At 41.3% G+C, this 22,171-nt stretch overlaps 2 protein-coding genes across 2 annotated transcripts; one reads left to right on the top strand and one right to left on the bottom strand.

The window, feature by feature from the left end:
• Nucleotides 1–518: 518 nt before the first annotated feature.
• Nucleotides 519–12,774, bottom strand: DNAJB9 (DnaJ heat shock protein family (Hsp40) member B9). The gene is made up of 3 exons (XM_074984085.1): nucleotides 12,659–12,774; nucleotides 7,008–7,235; nucleotides 519–3,178 (listed from the first exon to the last, which is right to left on the bottom strand). Exons 2-3 carry the CDS (start codon nucleotides 7,222–7,224, stop codon nucleotides 2,742–2,744), a joined length of 654 nt encoding a protein of 217 aa, XP_074840186.1. The 5' UTR covers nucleotides 7,225–7,235; nucleotides 12,659–12,774; the 3' UTR covers nucleotides 519–2,741.
• Nucleotides 12,775–12,938: 164 nt separating this feature from the next.
• Nucleotides 12,939–21,241, top strand: THAP5 (THAP domain containing 5). Its single transcript, XM_074984084.1, has 3 exons — nucleotides 12,939–13,129; nucleotides 14,938–15,127; nucleotides 19,791–21,241. The coding sequence occupies exons 1-3, from the start codon at nucleotides 13,047–13,049 to the stop codon at nucleotides 20,742–20,744; spliced, it is 1,227 nt and encodes a 408-aa protein (XP_074840185.1). The 5' UTR covers nucleotides 12,939–13,046; the 3' UTR covers nucleotides 20,745–21,241.
• Nucleotides 21,242–22,171: the final 930 nt, after the last annotated feature.

Genomic DNA, 22,171 nt, shown 5'->3' with positions numbered 1-22,171 from the left:
CTCCTCAGCAAATGGGTTGGGTCAACAGCCAAAAAGAACTCGGATCCTGCTAGAGAGAGAAGGAACTTACTCTAAGCCAGACTCTGGTACGGAACATTAAGCCCACAACAATCAAGATAACCAGAACTACTTAAAGCATGATTTATAAGCTGTTAGGCTTTCATTTTAAAAAAAGTCTTGTAACCCTTCCCATTTTCCTAAGATACTGCTTCACCTGGATGAGTTTTAGCAGTCTACATCAGTAATTCTGAAACTGTGGCTCACGACCCCAAAGTGGATCACAACACCATTTAAATGGCTTGCCAGGGCTGGTGTTAGACGTGCTAGACCCCAAGGCCACAGCCCAAATTTGAGCCCCACCTCCCAGACTTCAGCCCTTGGTAGCAGGGCTCAGGGTTATATGCCCCGGTCTTGGGCTGAAGCCTTTGAGTTTCAGCTTTGCAACTCCCCACCAAGTCTGGGGATGGGATTCAGCTGGGCTCAGGCTGTGGTTTCCCCCTTGCAGGGTCATGTAGTATCTTATCAAAAGAGGGTCATGCTCCAACGGAGCTTCAGAACCTCTGGTAAGCACCATTAATGCGCATTCACTGATATACAAGCTCAAATATATTATGCTGGCATGCCCTATTTATGCCAACAGTTCGTGTGGGTAATTTTTCTCCAAGTGAAAAAATGGTTTTTCCCAAACAGTACGAAGATGTTTGTAAGCTTGATGCTACAGGACAAAATATTTTACAAGATGCACCCAAGTTGTAAATATTTGTTTACTTTCATACCAATGTTGAATGAATAACAACAGGTGTTATTTTTGCTTAAATTTATCCATAGGATTAATATCCATATGGAGTATACTATGGGAAAAAGTGCAGAAATTTACATTAACTACACATTAAAGTATACAACAGAAATTAAAATCTACTTGCACAAAAAAAGCACATTTCTATCATAAGAATATTGCACATTTTGATAAGGTTTCACAAATTACTGGCTTTTCATAAAGACAGAATATGAGGTATTAGTCAATTTATAAATTAAGTAGACAAAATGAAAAAGAGAAAGCACAGAAAGAAATCCTTTTTAGGATTCTAGGTGAGGGACACTGAACAAAAGACAATATTGATAATCATAGAAAGTTTAGCACTATGAGTGAAGATGTAGTTGAGGAATATGAAATGAGCTGAAGGGCAAAATCACTTCCTTATAATATTAGCCCAGGACTTTTTAACCCACTTAGGACACTGAAACTTACAGAAGACTGCACTCAATTTGCTTCTTCAATCAAGATGAAAGGTAAGTTCACATAAAGTAAAATGTAATTCTGAAAATGAGTTACAACTGACAATTCTCAGTTGGGAGTGGTGGTCATCTTATAAAAAAAGATGCACTCTGGTATAGGGACTGCAAAGCAGTCCAGCCACTCCTATACTAATACTCAAAGAAAATCTTCAAGGATTGACACACAGAATTCCTCAGGTGACATTTGAATACTGAGGGTTATTTTTATAGTTTATGTTGGTTTATGGACCTCATTTCTGGCAGTCTAACAAATGACAACTTTAGTATGATGTCACTATAGCAGACTCAATTGCAAATGTAATTAAATACCACAAGAAGTCTAACTTTCCATTTTGCTGTTCATAAGCTTTGGAGAAGGGTTCACCTTTCACACTGTGAAGCTGAGCCAATACATTCTTTTAAATGAAGACATCTCCAGCATGGAGTTTCTAGATCTATTTATACAGAAAAAAAATGAACTTGTTTGACCTACAAGTCACATCAGGCACAGGGATCTAATTTTACGTTTAAGTTCACTGCTGCATGATGAGAATTTAAAAAATAATTTGAGGACAAAATAAACTTCCACTAACCAGATTTCCAGGGGAATATGATAACTAAATAGCAAGGATATGCTGCAATAATACAGATTCTCATATTTAGATTTTAAATACTGTCCTGGATCCTACAAAGAGGTACACATGTACACAACTGTACACACAAGTAGTCCCACTGAAGCCAACATACGCACAGTTATGCTCATGTTAGTCTTTGCAGGCTTCAGGTCAATGAAAGGACGTGTGAAATAAAAAAAATACCCAATTAAACTCCAGGTCATGGTTCCTTATATTGTTCATTGAACTATTTTACACATGTTCTACATCTCTATTTCAAGAATTGATCATGCAAATTAAAATGCGCATGAACTAAATCTCCACTGCTGTATTGTGTGTGAATTATACATAATACCCACAACTTAATCTACAGCAGCTGAATACTGCAAGTTAAATCTATAAAGATAATTTTAAAAAATAGGAAGTTTTAAGTGCCACACTTCACAATAAGGTAAAATCATCTGTACCAATCCATGCATCAGTAACTCAAACATTCTGCCAGGACTATAAACAAAGGTCACATTAAAAGGTAAAGACTAGAAAGAGACTCCTCTTATTAATGATAGAAGTATATTTCAATTTAGTAAAAATGTATCCTGTTTTATCATATGGGATTTATTTCCCCTCCCATGCCCTTTGTAGAAAGATGAGGCACTCATCTCCCACTTGCTGCATGCAGTTTCAGCTGCAAAAGTTTGTTTGGTTAGCATATCTATACTGCAATTGAAGTTAAATATTTTAATAGTTTATCAGACAGTTCAAAGGAGGAGTTTCAGTTCTAAATTAGCACTAATCGAGAAAATCATCAAATTGAGGAAATGGGAAGAGAAAACAGGGAAGAAAAAGGAAGTGTTATTGTCCAGAACAATCTGTGTATGTAGTAACCATGTTTCCTCGGCGCTGAGTGACAGTTCTGCAGTGCTTGCTAGATCCATGGAATCTGCTATCAGTTCGCATTGTGTGCTGCTGTGCACTGTCAAAGCCACTGAAAGAAAACATTTTTTCCATATCTTCAAACACGTCATCAAACAGTCCACCTCCAAAGGAGAAATCTTGGAAAGAACGTCTTTGCCTGCTGTGAGCCTCCCGATGACCTCGGAAGTGATTTTCAAAATGTTTCTTTGACCGTGAGTTTTGTTTTTGACCAAAAAAGTCAAAATCTTTGAACAAGTCATCAAAGTTGAAATTAAATGATTGCTGAAATGGGCTTCCGCTATTTCCTTGTCCTCCACCATGGCCAAATTGGTCATATTCTTTTCGTTTATTCTCATCCGATAAAGTTTCATATGCTGTTGGTTGAAGTATTGAAATGAGAAATTAGATCAGAATTATACATACAGTCTTATTTAAAGCTTCCTGTTAAAACCACATTCGCTTTTTTCCCCCTCAAGCACCAAATATGTCAGCAACAACAAGAATGGGTGGAAGCTATACTTTAAATGTGAAATGAAATTAAGCCACAACTTCACTAAACGTTCATGTCATTGCAAAATAAACGCACGTGTTCTCATTCAGTAAACAGATAAAATTGGACCTCTATTTTATCCTTAAAAACTGCATATTATTTAAATAAATTAGCATGTTTACAGTTGTTTTTTTTTTAAGTCAGGGTTTCCCAGTCTATGGGTCACCATTACATTTCAAAAGGGTCACTGGCTTGGCTGGGCAGCTCTACAGGTGGCTATTAAGAAGCCATTCACACTCCTGACATAAAAAAAAATAAAGCAGTCCAGTAGCACTTTAAAGACTAACAACATAATTTATTAGGTGATGAGCTTCCATGAGATAGACCCACTTCTTCAGATCATACCATACCAGAACAGACTCAACATTTAAGGCACAGAGAATTACAATTTTAATTTTAAAATTAAATTAAATATTGAGTCTGTTCTGGTATGGCTATGATCTGAAGAAGTGGGTCTGTCCCCGAAAGCTCATCACCTAATAAATTATGTTGTTAGTCTTTAAAGTGCTACTGGACTGCTTTTTTGTTTTGATAGTACATAGACTAACAGGGCTATCTCTCTGTTGCACTCCTGAAGCAGTTCTCAACTTCTTAATTGGATTAACAGCCATCTGGCAGTTAAGCCAACCAATTATATTGAGAACCATTTCATCTACGGGGCAGAGAACTGCATACCTGAGGAGCAGCGCCCAGCTCAAGTAAGGTGGGTGCCTGATTCCAAGGTTGGGAGGGAGGGCAGAGCTGACCGTCTCACTGGCTTCCAGTTGCTGCAGGAGATGGGGTCCCCAGCCTGCTTCTAGCCGTGGGGGTCCCTTTGCCCCCCCCAGCTCCCTCTAGCCTGTGAGTGACTCCGAGCCCAAGTGAGACACCCTTAGCCCTCTTCAGACTGAGTGACTCCTAGCCTCAGAGTGTGACTCCCCTAGCACCCTCTATACCGCTCCAGTCCCCAAGTGCGACTCCCCTAGTCCCCTCTAGATCCCCCCAGTCCTTGAGTGACTTCCCTAGCCCCCTGTAGCCAGAGTGACTCCTAACCCCCTCCAGCCCCTGACTGACCCCCCTTACACTCAGGAGATGGAGGGGGCTGACTCCCCACACCCCTCATTGTGGGGTTTAAGCCAGGCAGGGAGCAGCTTGGGGACGAGTGTCTTTCCACAACCACAACTCTACTTAACAAGACTCATTTACTATAGTTATTTTATTAATATGTTTCCCCTTTTCTATGAAAAAACTATCATGAATATATAAACATAAGGGGGCACAATTTTATATTCTTGCCTCAGGCACAAAATTAGCTAGTTATGACACTGCTCTCACCACCCAGTTTTTGAATTGCCTTGGGTCCCCAAGTCTTCCTGAATTCTCAAAATGGGTCCCCATCCGGAAAAGACTGGGAACCGCTGCTTTAAATGGAAGGGAAATAAGGAAAAAATATAAGAAGACTTGGCAAACCAAGCTCTTGCAATGCATTCCTATCACAGGAACTCTCATTCTGTATTGTGTTTCAAATAAACTTTCCATTTGATAGTTATCAAAGCAGTGGGAATGAAGTTATTTGCAGAGGAACTGTAGCACGTATATCTAAACCAAACAATGCTTAATACATAGCAGTAAGGAAGCAAGGTTGGTTTGAAGATGAAATAGTGGTGTTCTGCATAAAAGAGCTGATACATGTAATACCCAAATCTATGCGTATTTAGATTAGAGAATGAACAGTGTACCTTATATTTGGCACAGGATCATAGCTTATAAAAATGGACAGATCTGCCAGTACAGTAAACCCTCGATTTAACAGACTAATGGGGGAGGTGCGTCCATTAATGCCAAAAGTCCATTAAATACGAGGGTTTACTTGTATTCGCATAGCGCCCCCTGCAAATACTGTAAAATGGGTGACTCACAAGAGCTGCTGGAGCCACCCAGCCGGAGCCACAGCTGCTGGAGCCTCCTCAGGCATTGGGCTCCTGTCAGGGCTGGAGGAGCCACCACAGCTAGAGCCCTGCTGCATCCAGAGCCACCATGGGCTCCTCTCACCAGGTGTGGGGCTTGTATGAAAGTGCCTTCTGCCTGTGTATGTTCCCCATCCCTGGTGGTGGGAGCACATGGCAGCTCCTACAGCCGCGGCATGGCTCCTGCAGCTGCACTGGTGGCCCCGATGATGTCTCAGGAGCCGCAGCGACTTCAGTGAACTCTCAGCATTTGTGTATTTTTTTTGGCAGGGGATGGAAGCAGAGGGGCTTGTCAATTCAGTGGATTTTGGGAACAACAGGGGCCTGGCAAATGTCCACTGTTCCTAAAGTCCACTGAATTGGGGTCCACTACATTGGGGGTTACTCTATTTCCACTTTACAACAAAATGCTGAACTTTAACATGCGTGCCTTGCCCAGTTAGGCCATTTTCAACCCTATTTCTGTTCCTCTCTTTGAAAGCTCTTAAAAAAAAAACTAACAAATAAAAGTTCTAATTCTAAGAAAGTAGTATGACTTGGGCCATCACAATGCACTGATGTATGCCAGGAATGGCCAATCAGTTAGGGATGAAGAGACATGGATAAAGTTCCTAGAGCCATGAATTATTTTTCTCTCTCTCTCTCTCTGTATATATATTTAGATATAATATATGTATCTATATAATACACAATGCCCACCCCACCTCCCCTTGAGCCAGGCACCCCTAACCTCCCACTCTAACCCAATTCCCCTCCCATCCACCACAGCCAGGCACCCACACCTTCCCTGCTCTAATCCAATCTCCCTCCCCACATCCAGAGCCAGGCACTCTCAGCCCCCTGCTCTAACCCAATGCGTCTCCTCCCCCAGAACCAGGCACCATCAGCCACCCCTCCGATTCAATGCTGTCCCCCTTCCTCAGAGCCAGGCACCTCTAGATCTAGTTCCCTTCCCGCTCAACCTTAACGCCCTCCCCCCGACTCAAACTTGATGCCAGCAACTCACTGGAGCCATTGCTACCACCACACACTTCTCTTGAGTGCTGGGGCATGTGCACAGAGCGGTAGATGGCACTCCCAGTGTGCAGCTCCACCCAGGAGCCACATTTAATTGCTCAAAGAGCCGCATGTGGCTTGAGAGCTGTGGGTTGGCCACCCCAATGTACAAGAACAAGCAAAGAATCAATAACGTTAAAGGAAGAGTTGCAATTACATTTCATGGCATTATATATTCATACTGAAAGAGTTACATTTAGGATAAGATTCTTGAAATCCCCTGTCCAGTTATTTGCTCCTTTCAAATCATTTCAAAAGTATCAGCCATTAGAATTCTATTATGAAAATCTATCTCAAGGCTAAATGTTATGTTTCTATCTGAAGTTCTTACAGAGAGCAGACTCTGACATGTCAGAATCCTGAGGGGAAAAAAGTCAAAACTGTAATCACATATTACATTATTTTAAGACTAAATCCTTCTAGCTAACCAAAACAAAAATGTATTTTGAGTTCTGGTAGACAAAGATGTCATGGCAGGTGCCTTTTACCATGAGCACTTTTGTAGCCCTATTCTAGAACTGGCTAAATCTGGCAGATTGCGTAACATTAACTGGTGTAATTGTTAACCAAACAGAAAAATTAACAGTCATTTTCAAACCTACAGATGTAACAATTCACAGCCCTCTAATACTTTTACATAATTTATATTACCTTCTGCAATTTCTCTGAATTTTGCTTCTGCACCAGGACTCCTATTTTTGTCTGGATGGTACTTCATTGCCAGTTTGTGAAATGCCTTCTTGATCTGGCGGTCAGATGCATTTTTTGGAACTCCTAAAATATCATAGTAGTTTTCTGTAGCCAATATCAATTCAGTTATCATTAAAATGCAGAGAGCAAATGTGAAGACAGACTGCGTGGTAGCCATTTCTGATGCACCTATAAAAACAGAAAAATAATTGAATATAAAACAAAAATTTTTCGCTATGGCATGATACAAGAACTTAAGACAATTCAATTGTGTCTAGGCTAATTAAATCAAGTAAGTCTATAATATTTAGATATAGGAACCAAGAGACATTTTCACTTTTGCAGAGTTTTCAGTTTGCAGTATGAAGGCTTTGGGGGATTTTAATTATCGCCACATGTACACATCACTTGCAACACAAATGTACATAGGTTCTTCTTTTGTTCACGTTTAACTTGCCTTCTCTACCCAGAAGTCCTGATCCCAATATTTGGGTTTCGCTAACTAGCCATTTTCACTGCAAGACCCATTATCTGCTTTCTATACTTTGTCCAACACTACACATAGCAGCTCATGAACAGCAGCATTTGAAATAACATGAAAAGAAGTGTACTGTATTAGAAGCACCCAAAGCTGAGAAAGAACTGGCAAGAATCATCTTCTCTATTGAGCAGAAGACCCAAGGCCCAATCAAGGCACACACACACACACACACACACACACACACACACACACACACTCTCTCTCTCTCTAGCACACATGTATGCAAAGAACTTTCAGGACTTAGTACTGACCTCCAAGAAAGAGGAAAGAGTCCAAATCCCAATGCCCACACACTATGCCTAGGGGCCAGTTGAGTGGCATAAGTAGTTACTATTGTGGAGAAAAAGATTACAAGCCACAGAGACCCATTACAAAGTGCAAGTTTCTCCTTTCTTGGTGAATGAAAACATGGGGTGGGCTTGGTATTAAATTAAATCAATATCCTGGATACAGAGAATTTAAATCAGTAACATTGGAAGTTTAATGTTTAAGCCTCCTACATACCAAGAAGTGAACTGAACCCTTGAAATTCAATCTGGTTGGAAGCTTTCCATAAGACCCAAGACATCTTTAGAACCTAAGATCATAGAGAACTTGGGAACTTTCAAAGTGTGGCATTTTAGAAAACTAAAATAGCTGATGAATTTTATCAGAAAGTCAAGAAATATTTGTACAGACTATGAGAGATAGTGATAAAAAGGTCTGGAGTTAATAAAACCACATAAGTGTCAAATTAAGGAAATGTTGACCAGTACATCTGTACACAACACGTACTAGTCATTTGAAAAGAAAAGCTTGAGGTTAAGCAGACAGCACCAATTACAAAACAGGCACATGCGACATTCAATTAGTCAGCATAGCAGGAACAGGAATCTTTTGCAGAAGAAGCCTAATTATCTAGTACTTGGAAGCCTCTCCTTATTGCAAGGAACATTCAAGATATGTAGTGGGGATGTAGACTGCTCAAAAGAGTGTTGGACTTCACCCAGCCAGCAGAACGGCAGGGAACTGCATGGAGCATACTTAAAAAAACCATAGGATTAGGAGAAGTGGACACTTCTTGGTGGACACTCCCTTGGAAAACACTGACTAACTCAGCCAGGGAAAAATGTTGAATTTGACATGGATCTATTTTATTTTTTTCCTTAGTGACAGCACCATCCTACTTCCACTGAATAAGCAGGAGGTCTCCCTATATGGTTTTGATTGTATTTGGATCATATGACCCCCTAAAACGTTTGCAATGCAGACATTTTATTTTGTGGATTTCCATGATTACAAAAAAATTTAAGAAAAGCATCTCCCCATAAAATTTCACAGCTAAAGGATCAAACCCGGTATTTGGCTGCAATAAGACTTCACACACTGCTTTATTTGTAGGCCCAATTACACTTAAATGAAGAGAAAGATTCCTTTTGATTTTAAGCTTAAAATCAAGCCTAAGAAGCCTATTAAAATACTTTCAGTATTACCACTCACTGAAAAAATAAGGTATATTCAATGCTATTGGGTTATAGTTACACTACAGCACACTGTCAACAGAAGTCACCGTCGGGAGAGATTTCCGGACAAAACTTCTGTTGACAGAGTGTGGCCACCTACAAAAGCAAATCTGGAGAGTGCTCCGCTCTGTTGACAGAGCAGCTCGACTGCCCAGCTGCTCTCTCAACAAAACAGTCACACAGAAACACAGCAGACAGGGCTGCCCATTGTTGTGGAAGCCCTGTCTGTCCAGAGAGGCTCCTTGAGGGCATTTAGACAGCTGTATTTGCTGACAATCAGTGGACAGCAGTGTTCTGCCTCAAAGCTTTGAGGCAGAAAACTGCCAGCAAAAGTGATGTGTTTTGTCAAGAAGCTGTTGACAAAATACATTTTGTGTGTGCACTCTCCAACAGTTTTGGAGACTGGAGACGTAAGTACCTAATGTCCTCCTAAACATTTTCTTGGTAGCATGTCACGTCTCAGTGTTCTGAATTGTATTTTGATCACTGTATTTAGAGAACAAGTGTACAAATCATTCTGGCATCTCTCTTGCTCAATATTGAATATTTCATTAGTACAAGTACAGGAAGCTTTCTGAATTCTTCTTTACATCTATTCTCTTCCCTCATTCACGGATCTGAAACTTTAACAGTTTGACATTGATTAGTCTTTTAATATTTCCTGCCTGTTCACCCTGCACCGCTGCTTTTCATCTCAAGCCCATAAAAATCAGGCATACTTTTCTTGCACACAAGCACCCAAGTCAGTTAACTCCAATCAGTCTATAACCTTGACATCACCTGGAACCCCAAGCTTCCTAACCTGCTATACATAATGTCCTATGACCATCACCACTACACTGCTCAGATAAATCCTTTCGTCCCCCACTTATGCTGAAACATGTGCCCAATCACCTCTTAGCACTTTGATCCCTGAAATTCTTTTCCAACCAATTTCAAAAAAAAAAAAAAAAAAAAAAAAAAAAAAAAAAAATCACTTTTCCCAAAGTCAGCAAGTGTACAACACCGATACATTTCTCACATATGTTGCCCGAAACAGAACTGTCTCTCTCCCACCTCTAAACACGTCCATGGGCTTCCTATTTATTCTAGTACCCTTTTCGAGGCTCCCCTACTTATCTACAAAACTATCTTTGCAAGAAAGAGGCAGACTCTGTGCCCACCACCTCATTCTGGCATCTTACTTTTCTATCCACTCCCACTACTGAAGGGTAGCTAAACCAGAAATCACTCCTGTGGCTCCCAAAAATGCTACAAACTACCGCTCTTGCTCTACTCAGGCCTCTACCTAAATCGTGGTTTCCCAAACTGGGGAGGGGGGGCACAAAGAAACTTCTGGTGGGGGGGGCCCACGAGGCAACCCATTCTGTCCCCCCACCATTCCCTCCCCCAATCCAAAGAAAGAGACAGCCTTTGATTCCAGCTCTCAGCCCTGGTCATTTTATGTGGGTGACCCAGTGCAGCCGCTATACAAAGGGGGCAGCCAGCAAAGACCCACATGGATTTATCTGCCTCTTGCAAGGGGAGTGAGCATGGGTTGGGGAAGGGAGCAGGAGGACACGTATGGGGTTAGATAGGGGCTGGGGAGTGCCTGGCTTGTGGGAGGAGGATAGAGTGACTGGGGGACTGGGGGTGTCTGGCTTGGGGGGAGGGGAGGGGCTTGGGCAGGGGGTCTCACGCAGCTGGCTTGCAGTGCTTGTGGGGCTTGGAGAATTAGCTGAATGGTGAGGATTTCAGCAGTATCATTAGTCTGGTTACAAAGGTTTAAAAATACCTTTTATTTTCTGTAGAAGTAATATTATGGACTAGCAAGAGACTATTCGGTGCTAGTTTTCAATCCATAATTAAATGTTTGGCCAATGTTTCCATCCTCCATCTATGACCATATTTATTCATTTCAAGATAACTGAATATTACAAATTCCTTAGCCCACCCCTTTTCAAGTTAGTGAAGTGGGGTTTGGAAAAAAAAAACAAAAAAACACAGAATCACGGACACGTAACACTAGGAAAAAACCTTGAGAAGTCTCAATTCCAACTCCCTTGGCTGACTGAGAAAGGCCAAGTAAATGTAGACCACCCAGGCGCATCTACACTAGCAAGGTCTTTTGGAAAAGCAGGATCTTTTTCAAAAGAACACACAGAGCATCCACACTCAGAATGTGCTCTTTTGATCAGTAAGAGCGCCTGTTTTCAACAGCTTCTTCTGAAAAACAGTATGTGTAGATGCTCCAGAGGCCCTTTTTTCAAAAGGGCAGTCCTCATCACAGGAGATTTTTTGATTCCTGGCCCTTTCTGTTGAAAGAGCAGGGGCTGCGTGGATGCTCTCTATCGAAAGGGTAGATCAATCTTTCAATACACTTTTGTGTGCGGATGTGCTCTTTTGAAAGAAGATCTTCTGGAAGAGCATCTTTCAAAAGATCATTGCAATGTAGATAAGGCCTTATGGTTTATAAAGCACTATAACAGCATCCGCTACATACAATTTTAATACACCAACCAAGCGAAGCAGTTTAAGTTTTGAGACAGCTCTTACAACCACCACCTGTTAATGAAAGGCTAGAGACATTTTAAAGAGCAAAGCTCAACTACAAGAACATAAAAGATGTTTTATACAACTCTACCAAGACACGAAGAGTGTTGTAGAATGTGAAAATGGAATCAGTATTTCAGAATTAGCTTTTCCTTCTCTGTACCTGCCACTTTTTTAAAAGCTGAAACATAAAGGAAAGGAAGCTAATAGGTTTAACCCAACTCCACCAACACAAAGGCATCCTTTTCAAAGACTTAAATAAACGTAACCGCCAGTTAGTGGGCAAAGAGTCAATCTCTGAGACAAGTTTTACCCTATTTAGTACAAAGGCCTCACAAGTGGAAAAGGGTTTCACTCAACTGTGGTTGGCACTGAAAGTTTAAAAAAAGCATCATAATTTCTTTCTCCCATGCCCCAGGTCACCTGACTAGGAATTAAAATAGAACCTGCTTCATCCATGCTACCAGGAGGAACCCTAAAGACAACCGCAGCTTTGTATGTGGTCATTCAATTGCTGACAGCCCCTCCTCCACCGATAACTTTCATGAAAACAAACTGATGGGGTTCACGATTATCCTGAAGAATTCACCAAGGAGACAAATGATTGAAGGCTGGAAGATTACCCCTCCCCCACCCCAGTGCAGCTTTTCCCCTGCCCTCCTGACCAAACTGAACCTCATTACACTGAATAAGCCCAGTGCGTACACGCCAGAGCAGCAGCGCAAACCCGCACCATGCAGATCCCGCTCCCCAACACGCGGAGAGGAGCTCAGCGCACCCCTCGCGGCGCAAAGGAGGGAAGCAAAGCAAGGCCGGAGAAAGTGAGACTGGCGCGACCTGAAGAGCCCCAAAGAGCGGAGAAATCACAACGCCCCTTTGCCCCACCGCGCCTCTCTCCCCCTCTAGCCACTCACCGTACTCCTGCCCCAGGCGGCCGCCCCTCAGCACCTTCGCTGGCCAACCCCCCCCCCCCCCCCCACGCCACCCTTAGGCCCCCCGTCCCCGTCCCCATACCCACCCCTCCCCCCTCAACGCACCCGCTACACAAGCAGAGGCCCGGCAGCCGCCTCACTCCTACATTCACCCGCTGCTCCGCGCGCCCTTCTGATCTGGGGAAACGAACGCGGCCGTAACTCCAGATCAGACAGAATCCTCCACGAAACGCTCCGCTATTGGCTGCCCGATCTCACCTGACCCCAAGGCGTTAGTGCACGTGGACGGCTGTTGTTACTGCTGGTTGTCTACGTCACTTCCGGTTGATGAGCTCCCGGGGAGGGGTCGGAGTCTTGGAAGCGGAAGTGGAGCCATGGGCTCGGGGAAAGCTTAGCGGCTGCCGTGAGGGTGGTGCTGCTGTCTGGGAGATCCCCGCGTCCGGTAGCCGGTGTGGATGGTTCCTGCAGGGAGCCGGGTCCTCCAGCGCCCGTTATGCCACGGTACTGCGCCGCGTCCTGCTGCAAGAACCGGGGGGGCCAGAGCGCCAAGGACCAGCGCAAGCTGAGCTTCTATCCGTGAGTGCTGGCCGGGGCGGCGGCGGCGGGAGGGGAGGGAAGGGGACGGGACGGGACGGCACCGGACGCTCTGCTGTGCTCTGCTCTGCTCTGCTGAGACCTAATGGGCCTTTCCAGACTGTGGTAGCAGCGCCTGGGCTGGTCACATCCCATTGGGCTGTGCCCGGGACCTCTCCCTTTCCTGCCCCGCCGGCCGCCCGCCCTCCCTTGGGCCCATGATGTCCTGTCCGTCGTCTCTAGGCCCTATTCCTCAACCTCCCCCCACTCCTGCTATGGGCACCTGCCGATCGGGCAGGGGGGCGGCTCTGAGAGCTGCTGCGGCCACCTGCCCGCTGCAGTTCTCCAGCTCCCCTTTCTCAGCCCCGCTCTGCTCACCCCATAGGCCAGCGTGGCACTTGCTGTGCCTTTGGACAGAGGCTACCCGGTCAGGGTTCTGCTAGGAGCAGATAAAAGCATCAAACGAAAACGAAACGTTATTGAAAGTAGCCAGGCAGTAGAAGGGGGTTCGAGGAGTGGGTCTGTGTCAGAGGGAGCCCCAGGAGGCCGGGGGATCAGATTGCCTTGTAGGGTTAAGAAATCCCATGGGCTCTGCAAAAACACTCTCGGACATACAAGGCTTCAGAGGCTGCTTCTGATGAATTTTCACACATCCTCAGCCCATTACAGACCTGTACCGTCCTTTTCACATCCCCAGGAGGCCCTGTGACCATATATACCACAACTTTGGGTTTTGATTTGAGCGTGACAGTGATTGGATGTGTGTATTCTTTAAGGAGTTGAGGAAAGTTGATAATCTTTTTGACATCTTACAGATGTTTGGTGAGAGATAGGAGTTGAGGTTGGGCTGAATGCTAATGTTACTGTACAGGGAAAGCCTTGACTTCTTCTAAAAACAACAAGAAGTCCTGTGGCACATTATAGACTAACACACTCACTAGACTAACTTGACTACCCCTCTGATATTTTACTTCTTTTTGTGATTGCATTGATTACTGACTGAGTCTGTGTAAAAATGTTGGTCTTTGGACTTCCAGATGTAGCATGCAGGAAACTGCTGCACTACATAAGTTTCATGGCTTTGCTTATGTTTTTGGTAAGCTCCCTACATTCTGTTTCCCGTGGACTGTGTCTGTCACTTTGCATTAAGAATATTTTAAAAAACCTTACCAATGTTTATGCTCTCTTTTGCTTTTCATTTCATTTGTATGCTATATATTACCCCATTTAATTTTCTTTTGTTAGTTTTTTGTCTTTCACTTTCTAGATCTCATGGACTAATCAGTGTCACTGTTTGGGTCCACTGCTTTATAAAAGAATGTTTTGGGAACAGACTGACAAACACATATTTTATATAATTATTTTTATACCTAAATGAGTAAAATGGCTTTCCAAATAAAAAGATACTTGGAATTTTCAGATTAAGAGAAATACTGTGTAATTAAAACAAAGTTGAAGCAATAGGCCAGATCCAGTAACTTGACAATTGTTTGCTTATTTGTTAAAATAAGGATCACGTCCTCCTACTTCGATACTGAAACAAGTATTCCCAGAAGTATCAACACCAAGGGTTCCAGGATCAGCCCATTATAGAGATTTTTGATCTCAGTGGTAGTTTTGCCAGTTCCAGTTGCCAAGAATTCTCCCCTAATCATTACCTAGTTTCATGGTTACTTCATTTAGAACTTACATGTGATGGTAATAAGTACTAGGTATTCAAGAATCAATTCTGAGTTTTTAAGGGAAGAGTGAGATAAAGAGATTTAATTTGAAAAACATAAAATTGATTTTGTACTAATCTTTTAAACCAGATTTCCACTTCATGATAAAGAGAGACTTGAGAAATGGTTACGGAATATGAAACGTGACACGTGGACTCCCAGTAAGCACCAGCTCCTCTGCAGTGACCATTTTACTCCTGATTCCCTTGATGTGCGATGGGGAATTCGATATTTGAAACACACTGCAGTACCAACTATTTTCTCTTTGCCTGATAATCAGGTAATGTGTCACTTTATTGTTTAATACAGAGCTCTATTTGCTGCATATTATTACAGTATAATTTTAACCTATATCTACAAAGTAACTGTTGGACAAAGTTCATTTCATAACTTCATGTTTGGAAAGCAAGCTGCTGGTTCTTCCTTTGAAGATTTATAACAAAAAGAGATGGAAAAAAAAGGAAATGCAAAATTCCACTATATTCTTCCTTACTGGTTTCACAGTCTTTTGAACACCTAATATTTCATACTTTTGATTGAGAGACTGAATCTTGGAAGTATTGCTGTTTAGGTAATTTCTGTCCAAATACTAATGCTTCTTTTATAGCTATTAATTTGCTTCAAATAGCTATTTTTGTTAAGGTTGTCTTATTTAACTGTATGGTAAAGTATTAATTTTTGTCAAATGTTTTTTAGTTGCAACATGTGTACATTTTCCCTTTCTTGACTCTCCTCCCATTCTAATGTGAAATTGGCATATCCCTGTTACTGCTTTATACAATATAATGTACTATAATAGGCCGTCCTCAGCTTTCCTGTACGTTTTTCAGAACTTGAGTATATACATTTATTATATGTGTCATAGAGTCTTCCAGAAGTGTATTATTCAGATCTAGCTTAATTAAAATTTTCCAATAGTTGTTGCTTTCTCAGGCATTCCTTTTACACCCAAGTATAAACATTGGTTTTATCCTGTAAATGATAGTGGGCGCACAGTCATTTTACATTTTGTATCAATAACAACTGCAATCTGCTTTTAAAATAGTCAGAGTAAAAATTGTAAGAACTGTCACTCTTCTATCATTTCATCCACATATTGTGTCATGAAGACGTTTCCGTTGCTATCTTACACGGTGTTGTGGTCAAGCAAAGATCTAGCGCTCTACAGATATTATGGTATTGTTTTAATATAATGCTTTGAGGGAGACTATATGAGTTAATTGCTTTTCTCTGAAGCATCCAGTAAAGAAGTGTTTGGAGGCAGGGTATATAGATGGGCATTTAGTTTCCATCATGGCTTAATTTATAAAACTGCAATTTTATCTACCTAGCTACTTTAATATTGAAAAAGAAAATATGCAACAGACTTTTTGACACTTACGTGAATTCCCCAACTATGGCTACGTCTACACGTGTATGCTACATCGAAATAGCTTATTTTGATGTAGCGACATCGAAATAAGCTATTTCGATGAATAACGTCTACACGTCCTCCAGGGCTGGTGCCGTCAATGTTCAACGTCGACGTTGGGCAGCACCACATCGAAGTAGGCACTGCAGGGGAGCGTCTACACACCAAAGCGGCCCACATCGAAAATAAGGGTGCCAGGAACAGCTGCAGACAGGGTCACAGGGCGGACTCAACAGCAAGCCGCTCCCTTAAAGGGCCCCTTCCAGACACACTTGAACTAAACAGCACAAGATCCACAGAGCTGACAACTGGTTGCAGACCCTGTGCATGCAGCATGGATTCCCAGCTGCAGCAGCAGCAGCAGCAGCCAGAAGCCCTGGGCTAAGGGCTTCTGCACACGGTGACCATAGAGCCCCGCAGAGGCTGGAGAGAGTGTCTCTCAACCCCTCAGCTGATGGCCGCCATGGCGGACCCCACTATTTCAATGTTGCGGGATGCGGATTGGCTACACGTGCCCTACTTCAACATTCAACGTTGAAGTAGGGCGCTATTCCCATCTCCTCACGAGGATAGCGACTTCGACATCTTGCCACCTTACGTCGATTTCAACTTCGAAATAGCGCTCGCCACGTGTAGACGTGGCGGGCGCTATTTCGAAGTTGGTGCGGCTACTTCAAAGTAGCCGGCACATGTAGATGCGGCTTATGTGTAGGTTTCCTTTAATTGCGGGAAAACAATGTAAGCAGGTTTTCACTTTTCTAGAACTAAAACTGAGTTTAAAAAAAAGTAGAAAGAAAATCCCGCAGTTCGTAATACAGTAATAGCATTTTGGGAGTGTTCAAAAATGATTATCAAATTTAAATTCTTATTCTTTCTATTACAGCATTTGCTAGAGGCCCTTATCATGGCCCAGAACACCACTGGGCTGGATACACTGCACCAGAGAACAAAAAGATTGTTCTTGACTCAAATAATTTATTGTTGCTTAAACATTAGTTTGCTTCTAAAAGGGAGGGAAAGGTACTGATTTGCATTTAGCAGAGTCTTCCTTTATTATTATATAAATAGATAGGTATAAAATAGCTATAATCAGTATCTTTATAACACAAATGTTACACAGGTAACTGATACATAAAACTATATGAATAATTAGAGGTGGTGCTGCCAAAATTTTAACTGCCATTTGTCACCCCAGACACCAATATGTGAAACATTCCCTGGACAATACTGTGGCTGCGTCTACACTATGAGATAAATTCAAATTTAGGGTAGTTAGCGCGATGTTACCTCGTGACTGTCTTCACAACAAGGAGGGGGAAAGCATCCATTCTATATTCCCTTGTCATTGACAAAGCAGAGAAAAACAGTACAGTGTGCATCTCAGTTTTTCTTAGATATGCAAGATAATTCTTTAGAACACATCCCAAACTCAGCGAGCCTTTTTACAAATGCACGTGAATGGGAAAATAATTAAGATCCTGTGTTGAAGAAGGTGAGCCTATGTGATTGAACGTTTCAAGTAATCATATCATATTGGTTTGTGTTTTTTTTTTATTTGAAAACTGTCATGGTAAAACAAGGGCTAGGAGTTTTTTTTATGAAAATTTTTTATGAGATTCTGCTTAATAGGGCGCAATGTTTGAAGAATTAATAGGCTTCGGCGAGCATCTTCTAGCTCAGTGTTTTGATGACATGTCCACTGACAGGAAAGGTAAAGTGATACTAGAATTCTTGAGCTATGCCTTTAGCCTAAGGAAAACATGTATATATGAAAACTATCTTCTCCTGATGGATACCCACTGCTCAATCATTCCAATAGTGATGAGCCTTCATTCAGTGCTTTGGAGCTTTGGTGGTTTGGATTTTTATCTTTTAAACTGTATTACCGCTCTCTTGCTCACACGTTTGAGGTACTGCAGCTGCATGTTGAGGCATCTGTACAAAACAGATGATGTAGTACCTCAAAGCTCTTTGTGTGAGTGCTTTACTGAGTTGGGATTTTTGGTTTTTTTCCCCCTCCTCCTCTCCAGCCTAGTTAGGAGTTCTAGTAAGGCTTTAGGTTAGAATTTCAGGAAAATCTGGGTGTTTTCTTCAGCATACAGAGAGATGAAGCAAGGCCCAGCAATTCCATCAAAGAAGCCCTATTCAGCTTCTAAGATAGGAGGAAGGGAGAGAGACCCTTTAATTTTGAAATCCTTGGGACTGAATGAGTTATCCACTTTGGAGATGATAATGCTACAGATAAGGGAACTACTTTTCTTTTGTATGTAACTTTATCAATCCTTTAAATTTGGAAGTGTGTTACAGGGCAAAGAAACCCATGTCACTCTCTTTTGAATTCCTACCTATTTCTTATCTGTAAAGGACATGGGAAAACACTGGACACCCGGATCAGCCAGTAGTAAGGACAGTCTGAACTAGGCATATCTTTATGAATGTACAGTTTAGAATGACTGGTCGTCTTTTTTTCACCACATGTCACTACTTGCCCTTGTAATTCTTATTAACCCTCTCCTGTTTAATTTTTATATTTAGTTAGCAGAGTTAAAGTTGCTTATACCTTTATGTTTTGTTTTTATTCTCCTCATACTGGCCTAATATGACTACAGCTTTTTTCTGCTTCAAAATCAAACCTATTGAAAAATATACCATACGATGTCCTATATTTTTGTATTAGTGACAGACATGTCAAAAGCTTATTTAGATTCTAAACCTAAACATGGGGAGATGAGATTCATGTAGATGGGGAGAACAGAGCAGCCTGGGAAGCATGAGCCTTGATGATATTAAACACAAAAAGCAGTATCAATCTAAGGTTTTTTCACTTGTTAATTTACCATCAGTCCTAACAGAAATAATGCTATTCTTATGACGTGTTCAAAGTTAGAACCACATGCTTGCTTGTATATTTAAAAGTCAACCTGTGTGAATGTGTATGTGTAACATGTATGCATGAATGCACGCACACACACTCATCTATCCCACTCCAGTTATTTACACTCTGGAGATTGTAGGTTTCTTTTCTACAATGGTACTAAATTGCAATGAAAGTAAAGTTGCTTGGAAGTTGGCTGAAAGGGTCATCAGTCCATAGAATCACATTAGATGAAAAAAATTAACAGGAGCGTCTGTGTGTTGCTTCAAAAATGCAAAAGCAGTATTATGCATTGTTAACTTGTATATAATAGCATGTTTTGGCATAGAATATGAGAAATAAACCAGTTTATCCAAGAAAAGCAGTTTGGTGCATCTATTGTATATGTTATTGATTTATACGAAGAATTATAAAAACAATTTCAGGTTTGGGAAATTATATTACACAGATTTAGACTAATAATTGAGTACTTCTGGTGGTATGCAAAGTTTAAGAAAAACATTCTGTTAAAAATAAATATGTGGATTGTTGGCAAATTACTGGTTTAATCTTTCAGCAGTATTTTCTTAAAGTAGTGATTATAAAAATGTTACTTGAAATGAGGAAAATTGTTTGCATTATTTGTAATTATAGCTAAAGGTGTCATTTCCTCTCCAGGAAAAAGACCCTTCTGTGCACAAGCCACAAGAGGTAAAAACAGAAGATGGGGAAGAAACCAGTGTGTGTAAAGAGTCAGATAACATATCTGCACCATTTGAACCTAGTTCACCAAAGAAAAATGTCATAATTGCAGAAAACCTCGATGAAAAAGCAGAAGCAACTTGCTCATCCACTCTGAGCAAACCTCCACAAAAAGTGCAGTTTCAGAACACAGAAGACTTGCAAGCAGGCACCGTAATTCTTAGTTCATCTGAGCAGCCTATTCAACAAACTCCTGTTTTAATGGCAGAAGCTGTACATAAAATCGAAGCAAGTAATGTTCATACGTCTGTAGAGAATCTTTTAAGTTGCACGGCCACAGTTTTGCAAGTTACAGACCCTGACTACCTGGATTCCTCTTTAAATTTTAAAAATGTGGTTGGACCAGTGATTGACCATGCAGTTGAGAATCCTAATTCACATATTGCCGTCTGCTCTGTGGAAGTACAGCCGAGTGAAAACGCTGTTTTTTTCAGTACAATCACACGAACTATCGAACAGTTTAATGGAAATGAAGAATCTGTCATTGCTATCATTGTACCTGCTGAGTGTTCTAAGGAGCCTTTAGTGGAAAGTAGTTCTTTTGTGCCTATTAAACAGGAGTTCATAGACATGGAAGAAATAGAAATTGAAAAATCTGCATATGTAAACAGTTATGGTGAAACTGAAGTGTTACAAACTGAACATTCATACTGCAGACAAGACGTAGACAGAGATCATCTCTGGCAAAAAATTGCAAAGCTACATTCCAAAATAACACTCCTTGAAAAACAGGAAAGAAAAACTTTAGGTAGGCTCAAATCCCTGGAAGCTCTTATTGGACAACTAAAACAGGAAAACCTGCTTTCCGAAGAAAAGCTCAAGATTGTAGAAAATTGTTTCACAACATTTGAAGTGACTATGATACAATAAAATCTTCCAAATTGGTGTTCTAACATGGCTTTTTCAGTTTCTTTATCTATCTATCTATATAAACAATACAGTTTTTCCATGATGCCACATTAATGATAACACAGAAATGCTGCATAGCAGATGTTCTTGAAAAAGATATGTCATCCATTTTACCAAGGCCCAGTGGTAGAGTATTTGTCACAAACAAAAATCATAAATGAGCAAAATAAGAGGAATATGTAAAAATGAAATATGAAGTTGTGAAATAAAAATGGGAGGCACTTTTCCAGACTGAAGCCTCTTTAGAACAAATAAGCTTTACATTTCAACACCACAATACAAACTGAGTGGAGATCAGGGCTGTGTGTGGCACATACTAGATGGTTATAATCAATTTGTCGCCGCTCGTTCTCCAATGAGTAAGAATGGTTTAAAGTTACTGCTTCTTAAACTGGAAGGCATAATGTACATTGTGTACTGAGGTCATGCTTGCTGTTAATGTCCTCATTTAGCATACATTCAAATAATATTTTGTATAGGTCGACCTTAATTAAAATTACATTTATACAGTAAAACAGTTTGCCTTCTCTCTTCTTCAATAAGAACATTATTTCTAGTTGAACAGTAGGGACAACACAATACAGCTCTTAATTTTCAGGATACTAAACTACCTACAATACAATTTGAATAATGGCTTCTGTACTAGTAAAAGACAAAGTTTTAAATCTTTGGTAAAACGGAAGACGTCTACTCTACTTTCAGCCCTCTACTGTAATATCTCGGGTGAGATTCCACCATAGTTGTTAAGCTCATTAGTAGTTTAGCTGTACCTTGAAGACAACAAGACTACATACAGAATGGATAGTTGTGAGTAAGGGTGGCTGAATGTGTGTTCATGTCCTGTTATACTTTGGTCTTGGTCTGCACTGCAGCTTCACATAAGGCAGCTTACATTGATCTAACTCTGTAAATGTCAACAGCACAATATTGCTTCTCTTAATGTAAGTCACTTCCTACACAGGCCTAATTAACTCTACACAAGAAACATAGCTGGAGGCCTCCATGTGGGAGGTTCCAGCTGTCAGCCCCCCACATGCTGAAGTCTGTGGAAGATTTTCTGGTGAGGAAACCTAATGTGGACATGAGCCACCACAGTAGTTACTGCAGTGCCTGTGCTACAACTCAGCTTAGGCCTAATAAGGCCTTTTCTACACTACTTCATTTTGTAGTGTAAACAAGGACTCACTTTAAGGAATAGTGCTTCATGAGGTTGGAAACTGGTGGAGATGGAATGTCAGTTTACACTAACTGCTATGATTCTGATGCACTGCACTTCACTGGTTTGGATAATAAGAAAAATAATAATAGTCGTTGATTACCCATGGAATTATGGAGTAATCTGTCTCTTAGGTTATGTGTACACAGTACCCTAAACTTGAAATAAGATA

This window comes from Carettochelys insculpta, chromosome 1, assembly GCF_033958435.1.
Source record: "Carettochelys insculpta isolate YL-2023 chromosome 1, ASM3395843v1, whole genome shotgun sequence".
In the NCBI taxonomy this organism is placed as follows: Eukaryota; Metazoa; Chordata; order Testudines; family Carettochelyidae; genus Carettochelys; species Carettochelys insculpta.
Note: the sequence above shows the minus strand (reverse complement) of the source record. Positions and strands in the feature narration are given on the sequence as shown.